At 38.1% G+C, this 19208-nt stretch overlaps 1 protein-coding gene across 1 annotated transcript in view; it reads right to left on the bottom strand.

The window, feature by feature from the left end:
* ME2 (malic enzyme 2) overlaps nt 1-14423 on the bottom strand; it is a 44764-nt gene extending 30341 nt beyond the window's left edge. The window contains exons 1-3 of the mRNA XM_031441891.2: nt 14158-14423; nt 6535-6654; nt 384-517 (exon numbers count right to left, since the gene is read on the bottom strand). Of these exons, the coding sequence (XP_031297751.1) occupies nt 384-517; nt 6535-6642 (242 nt within the window). The 5' untranslated portion in view covers nt 6643-6654; nt 14158-14423. The remainder of the gene's footprint in view (nt 1-383; nt 518-6534; nt 6655-14157) is intronic.
* Nucleotides 14424-19208: the final 4785 nt, after the last annotated feature.

The raw sequence follows: 19208 nt of genomic DNA, 5'->3' as shown, positions 1-19208 counted from the left end.
ATGATATATTACATGGTCACCACCTCTTACCCACTGTATATCCTCAGTGGCCAGTACAACGGCACACACAAAGTAGGCGGTCAATAAAAGTTGCTGAACAGAATGGGTGCAAATGAGATGATAGCCTCTGCTTCTAACATTCTATTAAAACCTGAAATGCTGTGATTTTAAATAGACACAAAATTGATTTCTGCTAAAGTTTACAATAGTGAAAACAAGAGAAGTATTCACTGAAGTGAAGGAAACATAATCATGAAAAGTCAACTGAGTAAAACAAACTTTGTTACGGGACTGTCTATTTCTCATGCATAATAATCCTAATACTGTCAATTTTTCTGACCAGAACGTCCATTTAAAAAACTAAACATCGAATCAACTCTTACTTTTCCAAAGGGCCATTCAACTTTTTCACGTTTTTGTGGAATCGTAAGGCTTGAATATCTTGCGTCTCTATTTTGGGAGGCAGCAGTCCCTGAAGACCGAGCATCTGCCGCTCCTGCAACGTAAAGGCCATGCCCTAAAAAGGACAAGAAGAGGGTCAGGAATGATTACTTACTGGGGTGGCAACGGTGCTGGCCCACCAACTGCAATTTAAATGTACACTTGAAAAAAAGACATCAATGGTACCATTTTTGCCCAAACTTTCAAAAATTTTTAAGATTAATCACATCTAGTATCGGTGAGGGTAGTAAAAGAATTACTCTCTCATACCATTGCTCAGAGTATAAACTGCTTTAGGTTTTTTGAAAGAAAATTTTAAATTGTTCTTAAATTTCTTAATGCACAAACTATTTTTTAAATTGAAGTATAGTTCATTTACGATATTATACTAGTTTCAGGTGTACAATTTACTGATTCAATATCTTTATAGATTTTACTTCACTCAAAATTATTATAAAGTAATGGCTGTATTTCCCTGTGCTGTACAATAGATCCTTGTAGCTTATTTTATACATGGTAGTTTGTTAATCTCCTACCCCTATCTTGCTCCCCCCATTCCCTCTCCCCACTGGTAACCATTAGGCTTGTTCTCTATATCTGTGAGTCTGTTTTTATTTTGCTATATTCATTCATTTTATTTTTAAGATTCCACATATAAGTGATATTACATAGTCCATGTCTTTGTCTAACTTATTTCACTAAGCATAATGGTGAAATATGTTAGACACTAAGTACATTGTTGCATCTACATTGTTGCAAATGGCAGAACTTCATTCTTTTTTATGGATGAGTAATATTCCATTATATATACACACATTATGTGTTCTTTATCCATTCATCTGTTGATGGACACTTAGGTCACTTCCATATCTTGAAAGCACATACTTCAGAATAAAGCAATCTACTTCTAGCGAGTCATCCTAGAGAAATATTCATATTAAAGAGGCATATACAAAGAGATTCATTGTAGCACTGTTTCTAGTTCTCTTGCCCTTTAACTAACTAGTTAAAAGTCCATCAATTATGGAAGAGTTACAGAACCTACTGTAACCTACTGTATTTCCAAACAAACAGTTAAACACATATCTGTGTGCAGGAGAAAGATCTTCCAGATACACAGTTAGGGAAAAAACGTCAAATGAAAACACACATACCAAAACTTACAGGACACAGTGAAAGGAATGCTAAGAAGGAAATTTGCACCTGTAAATGCCCATTTTAAAAAAGCAGAACAATCTTAAGTCAATTATCTAATCTTCCACCTTAAGGAACTAGGGGGAACAAAAGGACAAACTAAAACTGCAGCTAAAAAGAAGGAAATAAAAAAGATTAAAAATAAAATAAATATAATAGAAAGAAAAACAACTGAAAAATTAAAAAATCAAACTGAAAGTTGGTTTTTTGAGTTGGTTCTTTGAAAGGACCTAAAAACTGACAAACCTTTAACTAGAATGAAAAATAGGGAGAAGACTCAAATCACTAAATCCTTTGTGACGTGTGTTTCTTCTTATAAGATTTTATCTATGGCTGGGAAACATAAAGGGGTAAAAATTCTATATTTTTATATACTTTTAAATCAACTGCGCTTTACCTATCCTATTGCCAAAGATAAATGAGTTGGCTACACAAGGTTTCACTGCCTATCTCCTATTTAGATTTAAGAAATGCTTGGGGGAGGATATAGCTCAAGTGGTAGAGCACATGCTTAGCATGCATGAGGTCCTGGGTTCAATTCCCAGTACCTCTTCTAAAAATAAACAAGTAAACCTAATTACCTCCCCCTGCCAAAAAAAAAAAGAATTTTTTTAAAAATTAGATTTAAAGGACACCCAAAAGCATTTTGTTTATCATGTACAATAGAAATTAAAATGATTATTAAATAATTTCATGTAGTAAGCATTTATGTTAATAGTTGATAAAATTCTCAAATTTGCTAGCCTGGTGTTAGTAAGTAAAGACAACACTTTAACATGGATGCCCTGATGAGTCCTTTAACAGCAGAAACAACCTTCCTCCACCTGTCCTTCTCCTACTCAATGCCACTTGTTCCACCAGATCTGTCGTCTTCTCATCTATGCCACAGCAATGCCCTCCCAATTGACACAGAAGTGTACCTCCTTCTGCAGATCCTGAGCTATTTCCATTAGACACAAGCCATATCTCCACTTAAGTCAATCTTGATAAAAATCCCTTAGCCAGACTCTTCAATGTGCAAGTAAGCATACTAGGGGGAAATAAAAGCCCCCTTCCATTTCATTGCCTCAAGAGCATTAGGATAATCTGTCAGGGTTAGGAAATTACCAAGCACTGTTTATAAAAATGACAATATGACCAGTGACTAATGATTTATAATGCCAAAACTGGAAACACTGTACAGCAGCAGGGTCAAGGCTAACTCAGTGCTGAAACATCACTGAAGGGAGTAAGTCACATTTACAGTGCCTAAAGTAGCTTCAAACTTTTCTTCTCTACTGCAGTCGAGATGTAGAAATTGGGATCCAAAGAGGTTCTATCTATATGGAGAGTTACACAAACAGTAATGGGTTGAGTCGGGACCCTCATCAGTCTCTGACTCAGTAAACAGATTCCAAATCTATCTACTGGACTATTACACAGCCATATATCATAAGGCTTATGAAACATCATGGAGATTACTTATAACATACACTTCCCAGTGGTAAAATGACTGTATACTACAATCTTAAAAGTAAATACTGTGTACTTCTAAGAGGATCGTGGCAAAATAAAAGATAATGAATTGGGGTGGTAGAAATGTGATTTTTCTTCATTAGTCACAATATTATTTATATAAATAAGAAGAATCACAAGGAAAATTTGAATTTAGCTATTAGAAAACTAGCGAGGGGAAGTTAAAATCAAAACAAATGAACTATCAAGAGCCCTCACAGATCTGAGAACCATAAAACCAGAGCTCCAGATACAAACTAGGAAGTGAAACCTTCCTAGAGGAAAGGATGCAGAGCTGAGTTTCAAAAAAACTTCTTAGAAAAGTTAGCGAAATGAGCATGGGGAGAAAAGGAGAAATCCAGTCTCATACTTGTACCGTCTTGTAATGTTTCAAAATGCTATTACTTACATTACTTAAGTGAGAAAATTCAGATCCAGGGAAGGTAAGTGATTTCCCAAAGTTTCATGGCTAGTATACTGCAGAGTTCAAATCAGCCTCTAAACTCCTACTCAGAATCCAGCATAAAGGTGTTGAATCCTTTCAAGTATAAGTACTCAGAAAAAAATCCATAAAGAATTTCATATTCATACCAGAATAGGCAAATCCATAGGAAGGAAAAAACAAATTCATGGTTGCCAGGGGCTGAGGAAGAGAAGGGGAGATTGGTGGGTGACTGCTAATGAATACTGAGTTTCCATTTCAGGTGATGAAAAGTTCTGGCACCAGGCAGTGGTGATGGATGCACAACACTGAATGTACTTAATGTCAACGAACTGCACACCTTTAAATGGTTAAAACTGTAAATTGTAGTCTACAAACAATAAATGCTGGAGAGGGTGCGGAGAAAAAGGAACCCTCTTACACCGCTGGTAGGAATGTGAACTGGTGCAGCTAATGTGAAGGGCAGTATGGAGGTTCCTTAAAAAACTAAAAATAGAGTTACCACATGATCCAGCAATCCCACTCCTGGGCATATATCCAGAGAAAAACATAATTCAAAAAGACACATGCACCCCAGTGTTCACAGCTGCAATATTTACAACAGCCAAGATACAGAAAAAACCCAAATGTCCATCAACAGATGACTGGATAAAGAAGATGTGGTATATATATACAATGGAATACTACTCAGCCATAAAAAAGAATAAAATAATGCCATTTGCAGCAACATAGATGGACCTGGAAATCATCATTCTAAGTGAAGTAAGCCAGAAAGAGAAAGAAAAGTGGCATATATCACTTATATGTGGACTCTAAAAAAAAGAAGGACACAAATGAACTTATCTACAAAGCAGAAACAGACTCATAAAGAACAGATTTACGGTTACCAAGGGGTAAAGAGAGTAGGAAGGGATAAATTGGTAATTTGAAAATTGTACCCTTTGGGGAGTGATGGAAATGTTAGCTATCTTGATTGTGGTGGTGGTGTGGTGTCCAAGGGTGTAAACATCTATCAAAATTTTTCAAAATGTACATCTGAAATGTGTGTAGTTTACTGTAAAGAAAGTATATACCATTATAAAGGTGTTAAAAAAATGGTAAATTGCACATTACGTTTACTTTACCATAGTAAGTTTTATAGACATAAATAACAGATATACATTCAAAAAGATTAAGAATTCAGTACTGCCTTTAATAACTGTTTTATTAATTACAGCACAAATACTCTTAAAACAGTACTTATAAATATGCGAAAAATTATTTAGTCAATAATGTTTGAAACACAAACCTGATTTCTTTACATGGCAAATCCCCAAGGAGTTCATGCATAACTCTCAAATTGGAAATTACTAGTCTGTGTTCCTTCTTAAACAAACACACACATCAAAAAAACTCTCCCTAATGCTTAAGGGAATTCCAGAAGTGATCCTTCAGTGAGGTAACCATACAGATGCTACCCAACCTTAGAGATTTCAGAAGGCCAGACGCTAGATTTTATATTCTTTACAGAAGTACTATAATGCATTTAGACTATTCTTCTCTTTCAACTTCATCTGCCACTTAATGAAGTTTATAAACCATAACCCCTCAAAGTACATTTTAAATAGCTTCTATAAAGACAAAAATAAAACCAACATATTTATCAAATGTTTACTAACCATGGCATTGTAAAAGATACAAAACATTTAAAACAGTCCCTGCCCAAAAGGAACCTGAAGTATAGTTTAAAAATATAAATTCATAAAGACGTAAATAGTATCATTTCAATGACAGCTTAAGACATGAAAAGATGCACAAACCAATGGATATTGATTACTTGCCATAAAAACAAGAAGATATATACTGCTATAGGGTTTCAGAGAGGGAGGGGTTATTCTAGTCTATGATAGTGTGAAAAGACTCTACAGGAGAACTCGATTTTGAATGAGCTGCTTCTTGAAGAGCAAGCAAGATTTGGGGAGGTGAGGTAAAAACAAGAGAGGGTTAGAATATCCCTCAATAAGCTTCATATCAATAACTGCTTGCTGAACTCTTATTCTGTGCCAGGTATCAACAATGCAAAGATAAAGTGATCTGTGTGCTCCCTGGTCAAATTTTCCTTTGTAGGTCAAACGTATCATGTTACACAATTATTCCACCCCTCCCCATTATGGGAAACAGATGGGATTGGGGAATTTTTTGATGACTGTTGTTTTAAAATAAATCACACCTTAATCTGAATGCACCTTTCCCAAAAAGTAAATTCATATATTACAATAAACCCAATTTAAACTCTTACAAGCTTCCACTAAGAAATCTTCAGAATTGTATTTACTTACTATTTAATATGGCCACAAAAAAATACAGAAGAACTTGCCCACTGAACCCAGTTTGGATAAGGAATAAAGGCAAGACAAGACCTCTAGTACTGCCCATCACTTCTGCCCCAAGAGTAAAAAAAGGGTCAGAGGTCTCTCCTTTGAATCAGCAGTGTCATTAATGGGCAAAATCATTTGTGTGCAATGATTTGTGCCCAGAAAGCTGGGTGAAGGTGGGGTGTGGGTGGACATTAGATAAAATTTAATTTTACAATGTGACCCCATCTTCCAAAGACTCAACTGATTGGTCCAGGATAAGTACCTGACTTGAGCTGAGTACATTTAAATATAACAAATCTGGCTGGAAGTTCTGGCCAATCTGTTATTCTGGGAATTTTTTTTTTTTTTTTTTTTTTTTAGCTAGAAATAGAAAAATAAAGTCAATCCTTTTTGGGTAGCAGAAATTGTTGAGGGTGAAATCTGGGAGGTATAAAACAGCCATGATTCTTGCAGTGTGGAGAAAAGTTCATGCAGAAAAAACAAATACTTCTGAATAGTTTTAGAATAAAGCTACAAAATACAAAACTTTCATATTTTATCAATCTAAAATACAACAAACCTTCACCAGGAAGAGAGAAAATGCATGTGAGTATTAATGTCACTAACCTTGTTTGTTCTTGGGTTCAACATAAGTGGCTTGCCTTTCTCTCTTAGGTGCAAATGACGACATGCCAGCATACAAGAAGTGGCAACTACTCGAAACCTGGACAACATCTTTCCTTTCACCTGGGAAAAGCAAAGCAAATAAAGATAATGAGAGACATTATAGAACTGCATGTATATCAGGTATCAGTTTTCAAAAGCAGATTTAGGAAGCTTAACTTCCCACGAGTGAAAATGTCTTTTCAAAATACATTGATGTTTCTACAGGTTGTAAGGCATTGTAAAAGAGCAACAATAAGGTATTGTTGTTACAAGGCAAGGTGAAGGCAAGGATTTACTTTTCTGATAACATTGTTAAGTCCTTGGATAACAGTCACTGCCACTCTTTATGTATTTATTACCCACTACAGTGTGCTACATATTCACCTTTTTTTCTAATCCACATTAAGTGTGGCCAGGTATGAATCTCCACTTAGGAGTCATGAGAAAGAAATAAAGAAATTAAGGAAAAAGAAAACATCTAGTTCAGTGTAAACAGGTAGGGAGAGTTTAGGCTGAAGGTGGAAAAGTACATAATAGGAAAGCCTGGAACACACACATTCAGAGGAAGAGAAGCTATCCAGATTTTAAGACTTAGATTTTTAAGGTACTAATATACTCAACATTTAAACTCAATGTACTAAGTTTTTTGTTTTTATTTATTCATTTATTTTAAAAAATCTGTTATTTAATATAAAAAATCATGCAAATTGGCTAGAAAACACGTTTTTGGCCTTTCACATCCATCACAAACATTAAGAAAAAATTTCAAAATAGAAAACTACGTAATACATCAAACTTAAATAATAAGTGATGGGAATGTAATAGACTCTTCTGCATATCTATCAATTCTCCCACTAAAAATCAATTTGCAATGCCCATTTATTTTGGTAATCATTATAAACCATTGTAATTATCATCCAGTAGTTTTTTAATGGAAATCTATTTGTTGAGAAATCCATGGGCTGTATATGGAGGTGCAGCAAAACCATTTACATTGGGATTTTTTAAAGTTAATCTTTAAGGAGCTGAAATTCACATAACATAAAATTAACTATTTTAAACAATTCAGGGGGATTTAGAAAATCCATAATTTTGTACAACCACCTCTGTCTAGTTCCAAAACATTTTCATCATCCCAGAAAGAAACACCATACCCATTTCCCCACTCTGCTGGTGCCTGCAATCACCAATCTGCTTTCTGTCTTTATGAATTTACCTCTTCTGGATGCTTCATATAAATGTGCTACCTAATATGGCCATAAAACCAAGAAACCTATATGATCATAAACACATCAAGAATCATGAGATGGGAATTGGGAGGAAGGACAGGATAGATGTGGCTTAAAGGTACAAACTTTCAACAAGAGTCCTAAGAGGTAGTAAGTGGTAAGAAGTCCTAGAGATCTAATGCATAGTGAATACAGACAATATTGTATTATAATCATCAAACTTGCTAAGAGACTAGAACTTAATTATTCTGATCACTAAAAAGAAATTATAATTACCTAATGTGCAGAGGTGCTAATTACTGGCAATATTACAATACATAAATGTATCAAATTAACGTGGTGTACACCTTAAATTTACACAATATTTTATGTCAGCTACATCTCAATGATAATAAAATAGAACCATGAGAGATATACCACAAAATAATGGCTTGGTTTTCTTAAAAAGTGTTAATGTCATGAAAAATACTAAGGAACTACTGCAGTTTAAAGATTAAACAGATAGGACAACTAAATGCAAAACCTGATCCAAAAAAATGTTATAAAGGACATTACCAGAATAACTGGCAAAACTGGAAGATATACTGTAATTTACATAAAAGCATAACTTAAAATTTTCTGAATTCTGCAAGAGATACCCTTGTTTTGAAAATACACAGTGAAGTATTAAGGGGCCAAGAGGTATGATGTTTACAACCAAGTCTTTCAAATTATTTCAAAATAAATTTTGAAAAGATAGAAATTGAAACTGTAGCACTGATCATGTTTGTGTGGTTCTTCCAGGAGAGACAGCATTATTGATCACAATTAAAACTTTGGTACCAAAAGACTGGATTAGTATTGCAGCATATTGGTGAGATAGGCAAATCTAAAATAGTATGGAATATCTTTTATTTTATTTAAAATCAAAGACAATCAAAAAAATAAAATAAAAGACAATTTGGAAAAAAATACATTTTGCAGTCAGTACTTGTGGTATAATAAGAAATACATTTGGTCTCAGTCATCAGTTCTTGGCACAGGGCTCCTAAAAATCGCTGTAATTTCTTGACTGACAGGAGGATCTTCTGCTCTTTATATGGCGCCCCTTTTGATCACACCTGAGCTTATGCTAATGAGGTGACTTAGGGTGAGGCCACTACATAACCTCCAAACAGAGCTGGTCACCAGAAAGACCAAGTGATGAGAGAGAGGAACTTTCACCCCCACTCCAGGACCCCTGGGAAAGGGGGTGGGAGCGAGGGAGTTTAAGATCCACAAAAACTTCTGAACAGAAAGCTGATGCGCTTTCAAGGTTGGTGAACACATCTAGGTGCCGGGGGTGGCAAGCTCAGAGGGCAAGGACGCACCACGCCCTCCCCAACCTCCACCCACCCCACACCTAGTCCTGTGTATCTTTTCCATCTGTCTGTTCCTAAGTAGTAGACTTTTATAATAAACAGGTAAATGTAAGTAAAGTGTCTGCCTGAGTTCTGTGAGCCATTACAGCAAATTACCTAACCTGAGGCGGGGGTTGTGGGAAGCCCTGATTTATGGCTGGTTGGTCAGAAGTATAGGTCAAAACCTGGGACTTGCGATTGGCATCTGACGTGGGGGCAGTCTTTCGAGACTGAGCCTGTTAACCTGTGGGCTCTGTAGCTATCTCCAGACAGACAGTGTTAGAATTAAGTTGGAGCACACCCAGTCAGTGTCTCCCTAGAACTGGAGAACTGCTGGGTGGTGGTGGTGGGGAAACATATTTGGTGGCCAGAAGAATTGAGTCTGTGAGCAGGAGTTTTTCCTTTCGTAGTTAAGTTCAGCATTCTGACATATGAAGTCTTCTATTTTCAGCTCCTGGTTAAAGTTCTGCTTCTATCAAATAGTGAATTTAGTCTATAAAGTAAATTCTACCTGCCAAATCTACCTCATAGACAACTATATGACAGAACAGATACAAAATGAGAAAACAGAAGCAGAAAGTATTAAAGACTTAAAGAGTAAGGTGTTACAACACTCAACTTATTACTGTATTACTAAGTGAGAGTAAAATAAAATATAAAAGTAATTTAATAGTGCCCTTAAAACAAGCAGACACAAATGAAAAACCAACTTAAGGAAAGACACAATCTCTGCCAAAATTAGAACCAAGGACTAAGGAGACAGAGACAGACAGGCAGGCTTAGTATCAAATGGAGGCAACAAGAAAAAAATGGGAAAAACCCACACCTGCCTCCTCATGTTACACAGATAAAGGATGAAGAACCGTAAAAATGAGTGAAGTAAAAACAGGAAACAGAAGAAGTGGGGCTTCTCATTTTGAATAAATACAAAAACAAAACAAAAAAATCCAGCTGCTTGAGAGTTTGCTGGATACTGCGATAAGCCTGTGGTGTCTCCCCCTGGTGTGTCATTCACACTGCCTTGTCCTGGGCGGGGAGGGCTTAGGGAACGTACTCTCTGGATAGTATTTATAAACTAGACTGGGACTGAAACTGCTAGGCCACTGGCTGCTGGAGATGACGCTCCCCAGCCCCCTCCCTAGCTGGGGGTAGAAAGCAGAAGTTCAGCGCAATGGAGACCAAAACTAGGGAGAGGTCATGACTGGGAGCTGTGACCACAGCTCTGCAGTCAGTCTGAATCGGGACTCAGCTAATCACGTTTGGAATCAACTGTGTCCTCCAAGCAGTCCCAAACGGTCTCTGAATTGGTGTCCGTCTGAAACACGTTTTTCACTGGTCTATATCCAAATGAGAAGTAGGACAATGTAACATAGTTTTTCATAATACTAAATTCACGATCTTTGTTTTCATGTTGTAACAATGATCTTCCTCCCTTTTTGGTAGTAAAAATGTCTTTTCTTTTTTGAAAGGATGGGGATGATAGGTTGTAGTAGTTTTTTTAAAAGGTCCATAACTTGACATAACTAAAAGCTGGTCATCTTATGTCCCAATTGCCTCCCTAGACACAAACTTTTTCTTTTTTAGACTTGCCCTCAAAGTCCAAAAGTCTGAGAAACCCTGATTTAAAAGTCTTACTTTTCATTTTGGGTGGGGCAGATTTCAACAAGGGGCCTACAGTATGCAGATGGCCCTAAGATTCTTGCCCCCTGAGGTACACACCTTCTAAGTCTTTCCACGAAGGGATTTTACAGATGCCATTAAATTCCCTAACAGCTTACTTTAAATTAGGGGAATTATCCTGGGTGGGCCTGACCCAATCAGGCAGGCCATTTTTAAAAATCAAAGACTGAAGGCAGCAGCAGACATCTGCCATTGGCCTTGAAGAAGTAAACCGCCATGTTGTGGAGAGGGCTGTCTATCAGAGAAGAGGGAAGTCTCTGGGAGGCCTCAGCTCCACAGCCACAGGAAACAACTCTGCCAACAACCAGTGAACTTAGAAGACTCAGACCCTCCAGATGAAAACACAGCCTGGACCACATCCCGATTACAGCCTTGTGTGGTCCTGAGCAGGGGACCAGCTAAGCAGTGCACAGACTCCGAGCCCATGGAAACTGCAAGATCATAAACGTGTTGATTTCAGCCAGTAATAAATGAATGAATGAATGAATGAATGAATGAATGAATGAATGAATAAAAAGTGTCACTTTTCTTGTCAATAAAAGAGGGAACGGGGAAGCTGTATTTTGCAGTTGTGGGTAGTAATGGTGACATACATAAAGTATCAGCCCCTTAGAGCTTTATCATCATCATGAAGAGCTTGACCACATCACCTGAAGGTCTATTCAGTAAAATCCATACCTAGGCAATCTGGCAGAGTGGTCAAGGGCATGCCCTAGAATCAAACCTCTGGACTTAAATCCTGGTTTTGCTGCTGATAGCTCCTTTGTGATCTCAAGTCAGACTTAAGTCACACTCTCTGAGTTACAGTTATCTTATTACTCAAATGGGAATGATCAACAATAGGACCTCCTAAATAGGGCCATTTTAAGATTAAAATTAGATAATCCATGTAAGATGCTTATCACAGTGCCCTCTAAGTGCTCTATAAATGACAGTTATCTAAGCACTATTGTTAGTAGTAGTAATAAACTAAGGTGGTTGGAAGGTGCTTGTTTCTGCTTTAACATCTAATGTGAAACCCATATTAAGAGGCTATGAGGATAATCACAGTTAACAATTAATTAAACTATTTCAAGTTAAATCTCTAGGTCAAGACTGAGAATTTGGATGGCATACAGATCCAGGCAACATCAAATGTCATTCTAAACAATATTTACAGAATATTTTTCATAACTTTTTAAATTTGTACATATTGACCAAGGCAGATATAATATGCAACAATATAATCAAAATAGTGACTTTCAAATAAAACAGTTAACTTTTAATAAAATTGTTACTTTTTTTATTAAATCAAATGTAGAGTAATTTTAATATTTAGCATGAATTTTGTCCTCTAATATTGATCCTTAGTAAACAATACATTTTAGTGTTATTTATGCTTTAAAATATGGCTGTTAGGTTGGCCTGAAATTCACCAACATAAATTATAATTAATTATAGTTTAAGTTAATATAAAATATAATACAGTTTAGAATAGTTTACTTCTATATGAAATTAAATATAATTTATGCCTGAATATCATTATAGCAGAAGTTAATTTACAAAAGAAATTCTCAAATGGTAAATGAGTTTTTCCTTTATGATTTTTTAAATATGTTTTCATAACCAATATATTGAACGACAAAATATTATACATAAACACCTTCTAAGAGTGAAATCTTAAGCAGTTCTCTCTCAGGAATAACTACTGAGCAAGAATACATTTTAACTCTCAAGAGAATGAAGAACTTCTACAAAAGCATACAAAATTTCCTATTAACATATGATAAAGGTATATTAGCATTTCCGGCCTCTATACCTAACTTTTTAATTAATTAAGTCTTTATAACTACCATAAAAGACTCAGATACAGGTTACAAATCCATGCTTAAAGTTGATTATTTAAAGGTCCAATATTAGAAGATAAAGCTAAACTTTTTCCCTTTATTTCTGCAAACCATGTAACAGAACCTGTAACTCAACTAGTTACAGTAGATACATATTTATCTATCATTTGTGTAAGTACTATAGTATGTGTATGTATGTGTACATATAAACACACACACATACGTATATATAGGTATGTATATGGGTGAAGGAGGTAAAGGCATGATGGGTTCTCCTCTAATTTCCAGAATGCTTGGCAACTATTGATCAAAATTTATGAATACAAGATTGCAACTAGCTTTACAACATGAACAATGCTTAAGAAGCAAACAAGGTTAAGAGGGGGCTGGAGCTGTTAAGTTATCCTGCCCGAGTTTGAATCCAGGCTTTGCCACTTAAAACCTGTGATCTTGGGCAAGTTACCTACTTAACTTTCCTAACCTTCATTTGTAAATTGTAGATAACAACAGTACCAACCTCAGAGCATTGTTTTCAGATAATTCTTGTAGAGAACAGCGCTTGGCCCAAGATTAACAATTAATACCTGCTTCCACCGTTATGAACTGCAACACTACAAGAAATAACAATGCTATCAACTGTTTTGTTTCCAATTGATTGCCATAAAAATTTAAGAAGGTAAATCAAACAGATGTGAGGTAACACACGTTTTGTGAGGAAGCACTCCTGCTGAGATCTGTTATGGTGATTACCTTTCTTCTCACCAAAAGGCAACGTAAATTTTCTAGAATTATCTTTGGAACCAAGAAAGTCAAATCCAGGACCTCAATGTAACACCACACAAGCAGAAATAGGTTAACACCAGCGTCAAAGAAACACCTGCCAATTCTGGTCCACAGATGTCATTTTATAAGAATGGACAGAACCGTCCCAATCGTAGAACTTTCTAGCCTGCAACAAACTTCCTTTAAAGCAAGGAACGGTCACTACACACATAAACAAAATGCCTAGCTCCTGTCATTAATTCATCCCTGCATAAAAAGAGATCTATTGATAAAGTGGTTTCGAAAAGGCGCAGAAATGAAGAGTAGAAGAGATGCTCCGTTACGGAGGCCACGGGGCCTTACCATGGGGCGGGAAGGGGGGCGCCCTGCGACCAGCGAGTCTCGACCGGGAAGTCGCGTCCCCAAACCGGGAGCCAGGAAAGAGCTGCCGATGGTCAGTAGGGGGTCGCCGAGACCCGACCTCTCCCCACGCTTGCACCCGAGACTGGGCGAGCCCCTTCCCTCCACCCCGCCCTCCCATCGCCAAGCGGGGACCTTGCCGGCCGCACGCGCGGAAGCCTGCGGCGGGTCCGCGCTCGGCTCCCCGAACTGGGCGTGAGGAGGACGGCGCCCGCGCCCATCCCGGAACTCCCGCCCGGGCCCTGCCGCGCCAGGCCGCCCGCAGCTGCGAGCCGTGCGGAGCCTTACCCGACGTCTCGCCCCGCGACAGGTGGTGCTGCCCCCGGAGAGGCTGCGGCCCCGCAGCCCACCCGGACGATGCTCAGCTCTGGCCGCTTCCGGCCCTCTCCTTCTCGAGGCTTCCCGCAGCCCGCGCCAGCTCAGGCTCGGACTGGCCGGGTCGGCTGGACACTAGCCGAGATAAGCAGTAAATCCGCGTAGAGCGGCGAGGCAGCGGGGAGCACTGCCGGCGCGGCCCCATGGGCGGAGACTGACGGGCGCCCGGACCAATGCAGAGGCAGGAAGCCGGCTTTGAGGGGCGGGGCTTCGCCGCCCGCGCGCCCGCGTATCAGCCGCGCAGGACCTTCCCGGGTCTAGTTGCTTAAGGTTACTGTTTGGGGTCGGATCCCGAGGAATGCTAGCGGGGCTGCGTAGAGTGGGAGGCGTTCGGAGATAAAGACGACAACCGTCGCTCCACGAAAAGAGCTGCAACAGGCTACCGCTGACCTCGCATCCCCGCGGCTGGCGAGCAGGTCGGGGACGATGGCAGCGCGTTCGCGCGAGAAGAGGCTCTGCGCAGGCGCGGGCGCGGCCGTGGTTGGGTGGGATGGGGGATGTTGGCGGGTACCAGTGTACGAACCCGAGGCCAGAGGGAGGCTGGGAGTTTGGGTCAGTCCTAAACAGTCAGTGGAGGCAGGGAGAGGATAGGAGAGGTTTGAGGGCTGGACGCAGGCTAGGAGAATGGAGAAGCAGAAGACAGAGGACCCAGGAAATAAGAAGCCTCCGCAGTTTAGGAACGCTGTTCTTGAGCTACTTTTGTTCGTCTTAAGAGTCGCTCTTCTGCCGAATTCTTGGCTACTCCCCATGGTTGCTGGCACACTTATTGGCCCGCAGGGAATGTACTCATGATCCCTCCTGTAACAGTAGCCATATATAGATATACTCAATGTTCCCTCTAAGGAAAAAAACTGGAACGCTGAATTGTCATCTTGAAAGCAGAAGGACCTTATCTTAACACCTATACCCACCCAAGGTTATGATATTGCAGATATTTCTTCCTATTTCAGAAAAAGTTATCACCAAAACTTTCCTGTAGTCGAATTTGTGTGCTTTAAAGTATGGTAAGAATAATTTAAAAATAAAGATGTAAAGGATAAAAACGAGGCAAGGCAGATGGAATGAGAAAAATTTAAGTGATGGAAATGTAGGTAGGATAGAGAAAGTTGAGCAGCAGTAGAGAAAAGTGAATTGTCCCCTCCTAAACTCTTCGACAATTATGTAAAATTTGCACAACTGTGCCACTCTGAGCACTGGGGTGTGAAGCATGTTTGGGAAACAGCAGTTAGAGGATAAATGATGTGTATGGCTGTAATAGTAACCACCGCTATGAAAGAGGGACTATAAACAAGCATGACCTAAAATAACTCTGCTTGCCAGAAATTGTCAAGATGCAGCAAGCTGAATGAGAGAAAAAATTTAAATTGCAAGTGTTATTATAAATGCTTCATTAGTAGAGGTAAAATTATTTTGTCTTTGAAAGAGTTTGTCCTACAGTAGAATAATCCGAGATTCAAGGGTTGTAGAGAACTATCATGAAGTTGGTTAAATCAAGGTCAATTCATTTCTCATTAAGTGAAATATCTGTTAATGTCAAGAAGGCAGACATTGCTGTTCACTGGTCCACCCCAATTCACTTTTTCTCCTTAGTCACTTTGGTGATTGGGTTGAGGCATCCTACCCAGTACAGTGATATGTGGCTATTGAGCACTTGAAATAGAGCTAGTCTAAGTTGAGATACACACTAAGTTCCAGAACAGTGCAAAAAAAGATGAAATATCTCAATTTTTAAAATATTGATCACATGTCAATATTTTGGGTTAAATGAAATACATGATTTAAATCTATTTTGTCTCATTCTTTTTACTTTTTTTAACACAGCTATATAAAATTTAAATTTATATATGCAGCTCCCTTTTGTGGCTTGCATTATATTTCAGTTGGATAGTGCTGGTCTAAGGGGACCCTGTTGGAGTCACACATGGAAGCTGTTGGGTGGCACTTTGGAAAACGCTTTTTTTTTTTTTAAAGAAGGAGAGGCTTTTTAAAAAAGACTCACCTGGCATGTACCTTCGGCTTTTTCATCCCACTTCTTCTTGCCAGAAATTTTTAGAGACCTGGCACCCATCTTTAGGACACAGAGGACAAAAAAAGAGGATGAAGACCCTACACCCTAAAAGTATTGGCAGGAAAGAAGAATCTGGGTCCCCAGTAGTGTTATTGAGCCACGTTTAGCCTTGATTCCTACCACCATATTTCTTGCTTTGTGAAATAAGCCTCTGTTTGTATAAATCAACCCAATTAGGGTTTTCTGTTATTTGGGGCTCGAAATAATTTCTAACAGTTACTGTTAAAATGCACAAAAATTTTGTTTCCTGTTATAATGTCTAAATTCACACTTCTTTCTTTAGAATAACTTACAATTCCTATTAGGTCAAATTGAGGTTATTAGATCCAAAGGTATTACTTTACTCCTATATTAGTAATGATAATAATTCTGCTTTGATTTTGTGTGCCCCTAACCTACTATATTAGATATTGCACCTTAAAATTCATTTAAAAATAATTCTATACTTGAAATTTGTCTGTACACTCACATTATTTCTAGAGATGTAGGGATGTAGTATGTGACTGTGCTTGGCCTTTTAAACATGAACTGAGACATCTTAGTGTCTCACTGTAACTCTTGCTGAATCAAAATAGCACCATTTACAAATGAAATAGCTCAATACAAGCAAGAATGTTGAAGAGATTAAAAGGTAAATTCAAAAGAGCACAGCATTTTTCAAAGCTTAAGAAGATTATTGTGTTTAAAGTGTTGAAATGATTTTCCACACATCTGTTTTCAATCATACAGAAAACTCACCTCCGGTTGCATAGTAATGACCACTTTGTTTAATCCAGGATTTGTATCCTTTGGTGTGGTCCTTGGCTATAGAAACGAGCAGAGGGAAACTTTGGGAGGTTTGAGGTTTTAGGTCTCTATTAATGATTACTCATGTTTTCCAATTACATTTGTCTTTTTCCTATGATTTTCATTGTTTAGATCCAGAATGTAATATATGTACTATGTCACCAAGTACCTGTGACATGAAAGGAACATGCTAGTTGCTATATGAATTTTTCCAGTATACGTGTGTGTGTTGGAGAAGAGGACTTTCTTGTTCCAACTGGCTTTATGTTTTCCACTTTCTGGATGTTCTTTAGGAGAATGAAAGAACCTCCCCTAAATGCAGAGTTCTCTTCAGTACATGGAGTTAGAACCTCACATTTCTAACACTCCTTGACTAGAAATACGACTCCAAGTAGATGAACGGATGATGAACGGATTAGACATCCCATTTGTGGATAATCTGGGAATGAGAGAAGTAAGATCGTTGAGATTTCTATGAACATGTACATATGTGTGGACGGGGTTGCAAATTATCTGAACAAATTCTTCAGTTTTCAACTCTTATTTTTTTTTGTAAAGAGCACACTTTGGGAGTTTCAAATACTCAATTCTGGTACTATCTCTCACACTCTTGAAATACCACTCAGTATCTTTCTCTTGTCAGGTGGGCAAAATTAAACTTTCGTTACCCATATCAAAGGGCATTAAAAGGAGGAAATGTGATGAAAAATAAGCTAGGTCTTTGTAAAATTAAAAGGATACAAATGCAAACGAAGCATTCTCATTCAAGTTCCCTGCCTAGCATGTAGATGATGTTCAATAAATAATCATTGTCCTTCACTGAGCACTTACGTGCTAAGCTTCGCTCTAAGGGTCCTTCTGTATAGATTAAAATCATTTGTCTTAACACTGTGATGTAGATATAATTATTATCACCATTTTACAGACTGAGAACTTACAGGTTGATTCATCCGAGGGTACCACTAATAAGTGGGAGAGAGGTACAAACTGTGCTATATACACTCTGAATACTTCTGAGTATCTTTACATGAAATTCAATGTTTACAAAGACCAGAAAGAGCATTTGGAACCTGATGACCCCCCTCCCCAACCCCCAATCTGGAAAATGAGAAGGCTCTCTCCATTTAAACTATCTAGAAAAATCCGCTTCATAACTCAGAGACAAATTCTGATCGCCTCTTCAGTGAGTCCTGGTATTATACTACATATATACACATTGGAATTACCTCGAAGCTTAAAAAAAACTGCTGCCTACCTATACCAATTAAATAAGAATCTTCTGACATAAGATTCCAGCGTCTATTTCTTAATAGTTCCCATGTTTGTATTTCTCTTTTATGCGCTGCTCAGACAGTATAATCTCCATGAGAGTAGGGATTTATAAAAGTTATTTCTCCCTGTATTCCTCCTAAGTCCTTCCATATGATTAATGTTTGAATAATTAATGGGCAGGTTTAGAATGCTGACATCTTTTTGTTCTAATCAAAATTCTCAAAGTGTGATTCTGGTTCATCATTTCATCTTCATCATCATCATCATCATTACCTGGAAACGCGTTAGACATGCAAATACTTGGGCCCCACCCCGGACGCACTGAATCCGAAACTATAGTTGGGGCCAAGCAATCTGGTTTGACAAGCCCTCCAGGTGATCTGGATACACGCTTAAGTTTAAGAACCACTGTCTGAGGCCATGCATTGATTAAGCAATCCTCAGAGCGTAGTTTATTTTTTTGTATAAAATTTTCTACTGAGACAAGCTATTTGGGAAACGGAAATGAAAAAAGACACGGTGCTTGCCCTTAGGGTGTCTGCATCGTAATATGGAGACAGCATTTATTCATCTGGGTAGATTCAAAAAGCAGTGTGTTATTAAGTACATGTACAGATGAAGTGAAATAAGCGTGATGTCTTGAGTGTGCTTTACATTACTCTGGGGAAAAAAATGGGAATAGGTGAAACAAGATTTGGCAGAATGTCACTGTTTTTTAAGGCTGGGTGCTGTCTTTAAGGAGGCTTGTTATACTAAATACTTTGGTGTATAACTGAACGTTTTATTATAAATGTATGAAGAATAAGCTCAAAGCATAGTAGTAGTTCAAAAGAAGTGA

Source organism: Camelus dromedarius, chromosome 28, assembly GCF_036321535.1.
Source record: "Camelus dromedarius isolate mCamDro1 chromosome 28, mCamDro1.pat, whole genome shotgun sequence".
In the NCBI taxonomy this organism is placed as follows: domain Eukaryota; kingdom Metazoa; phylum Chordata; class Mammalia; order Artiodactyla; family Camelidae; genus Camelus; species Camelus dromedarius.
The sequence above is the reverse complement of the archived record's forward strand: the minus strand, read 5'-3'. Positions and strand labels throughout refer to the sequence as shown.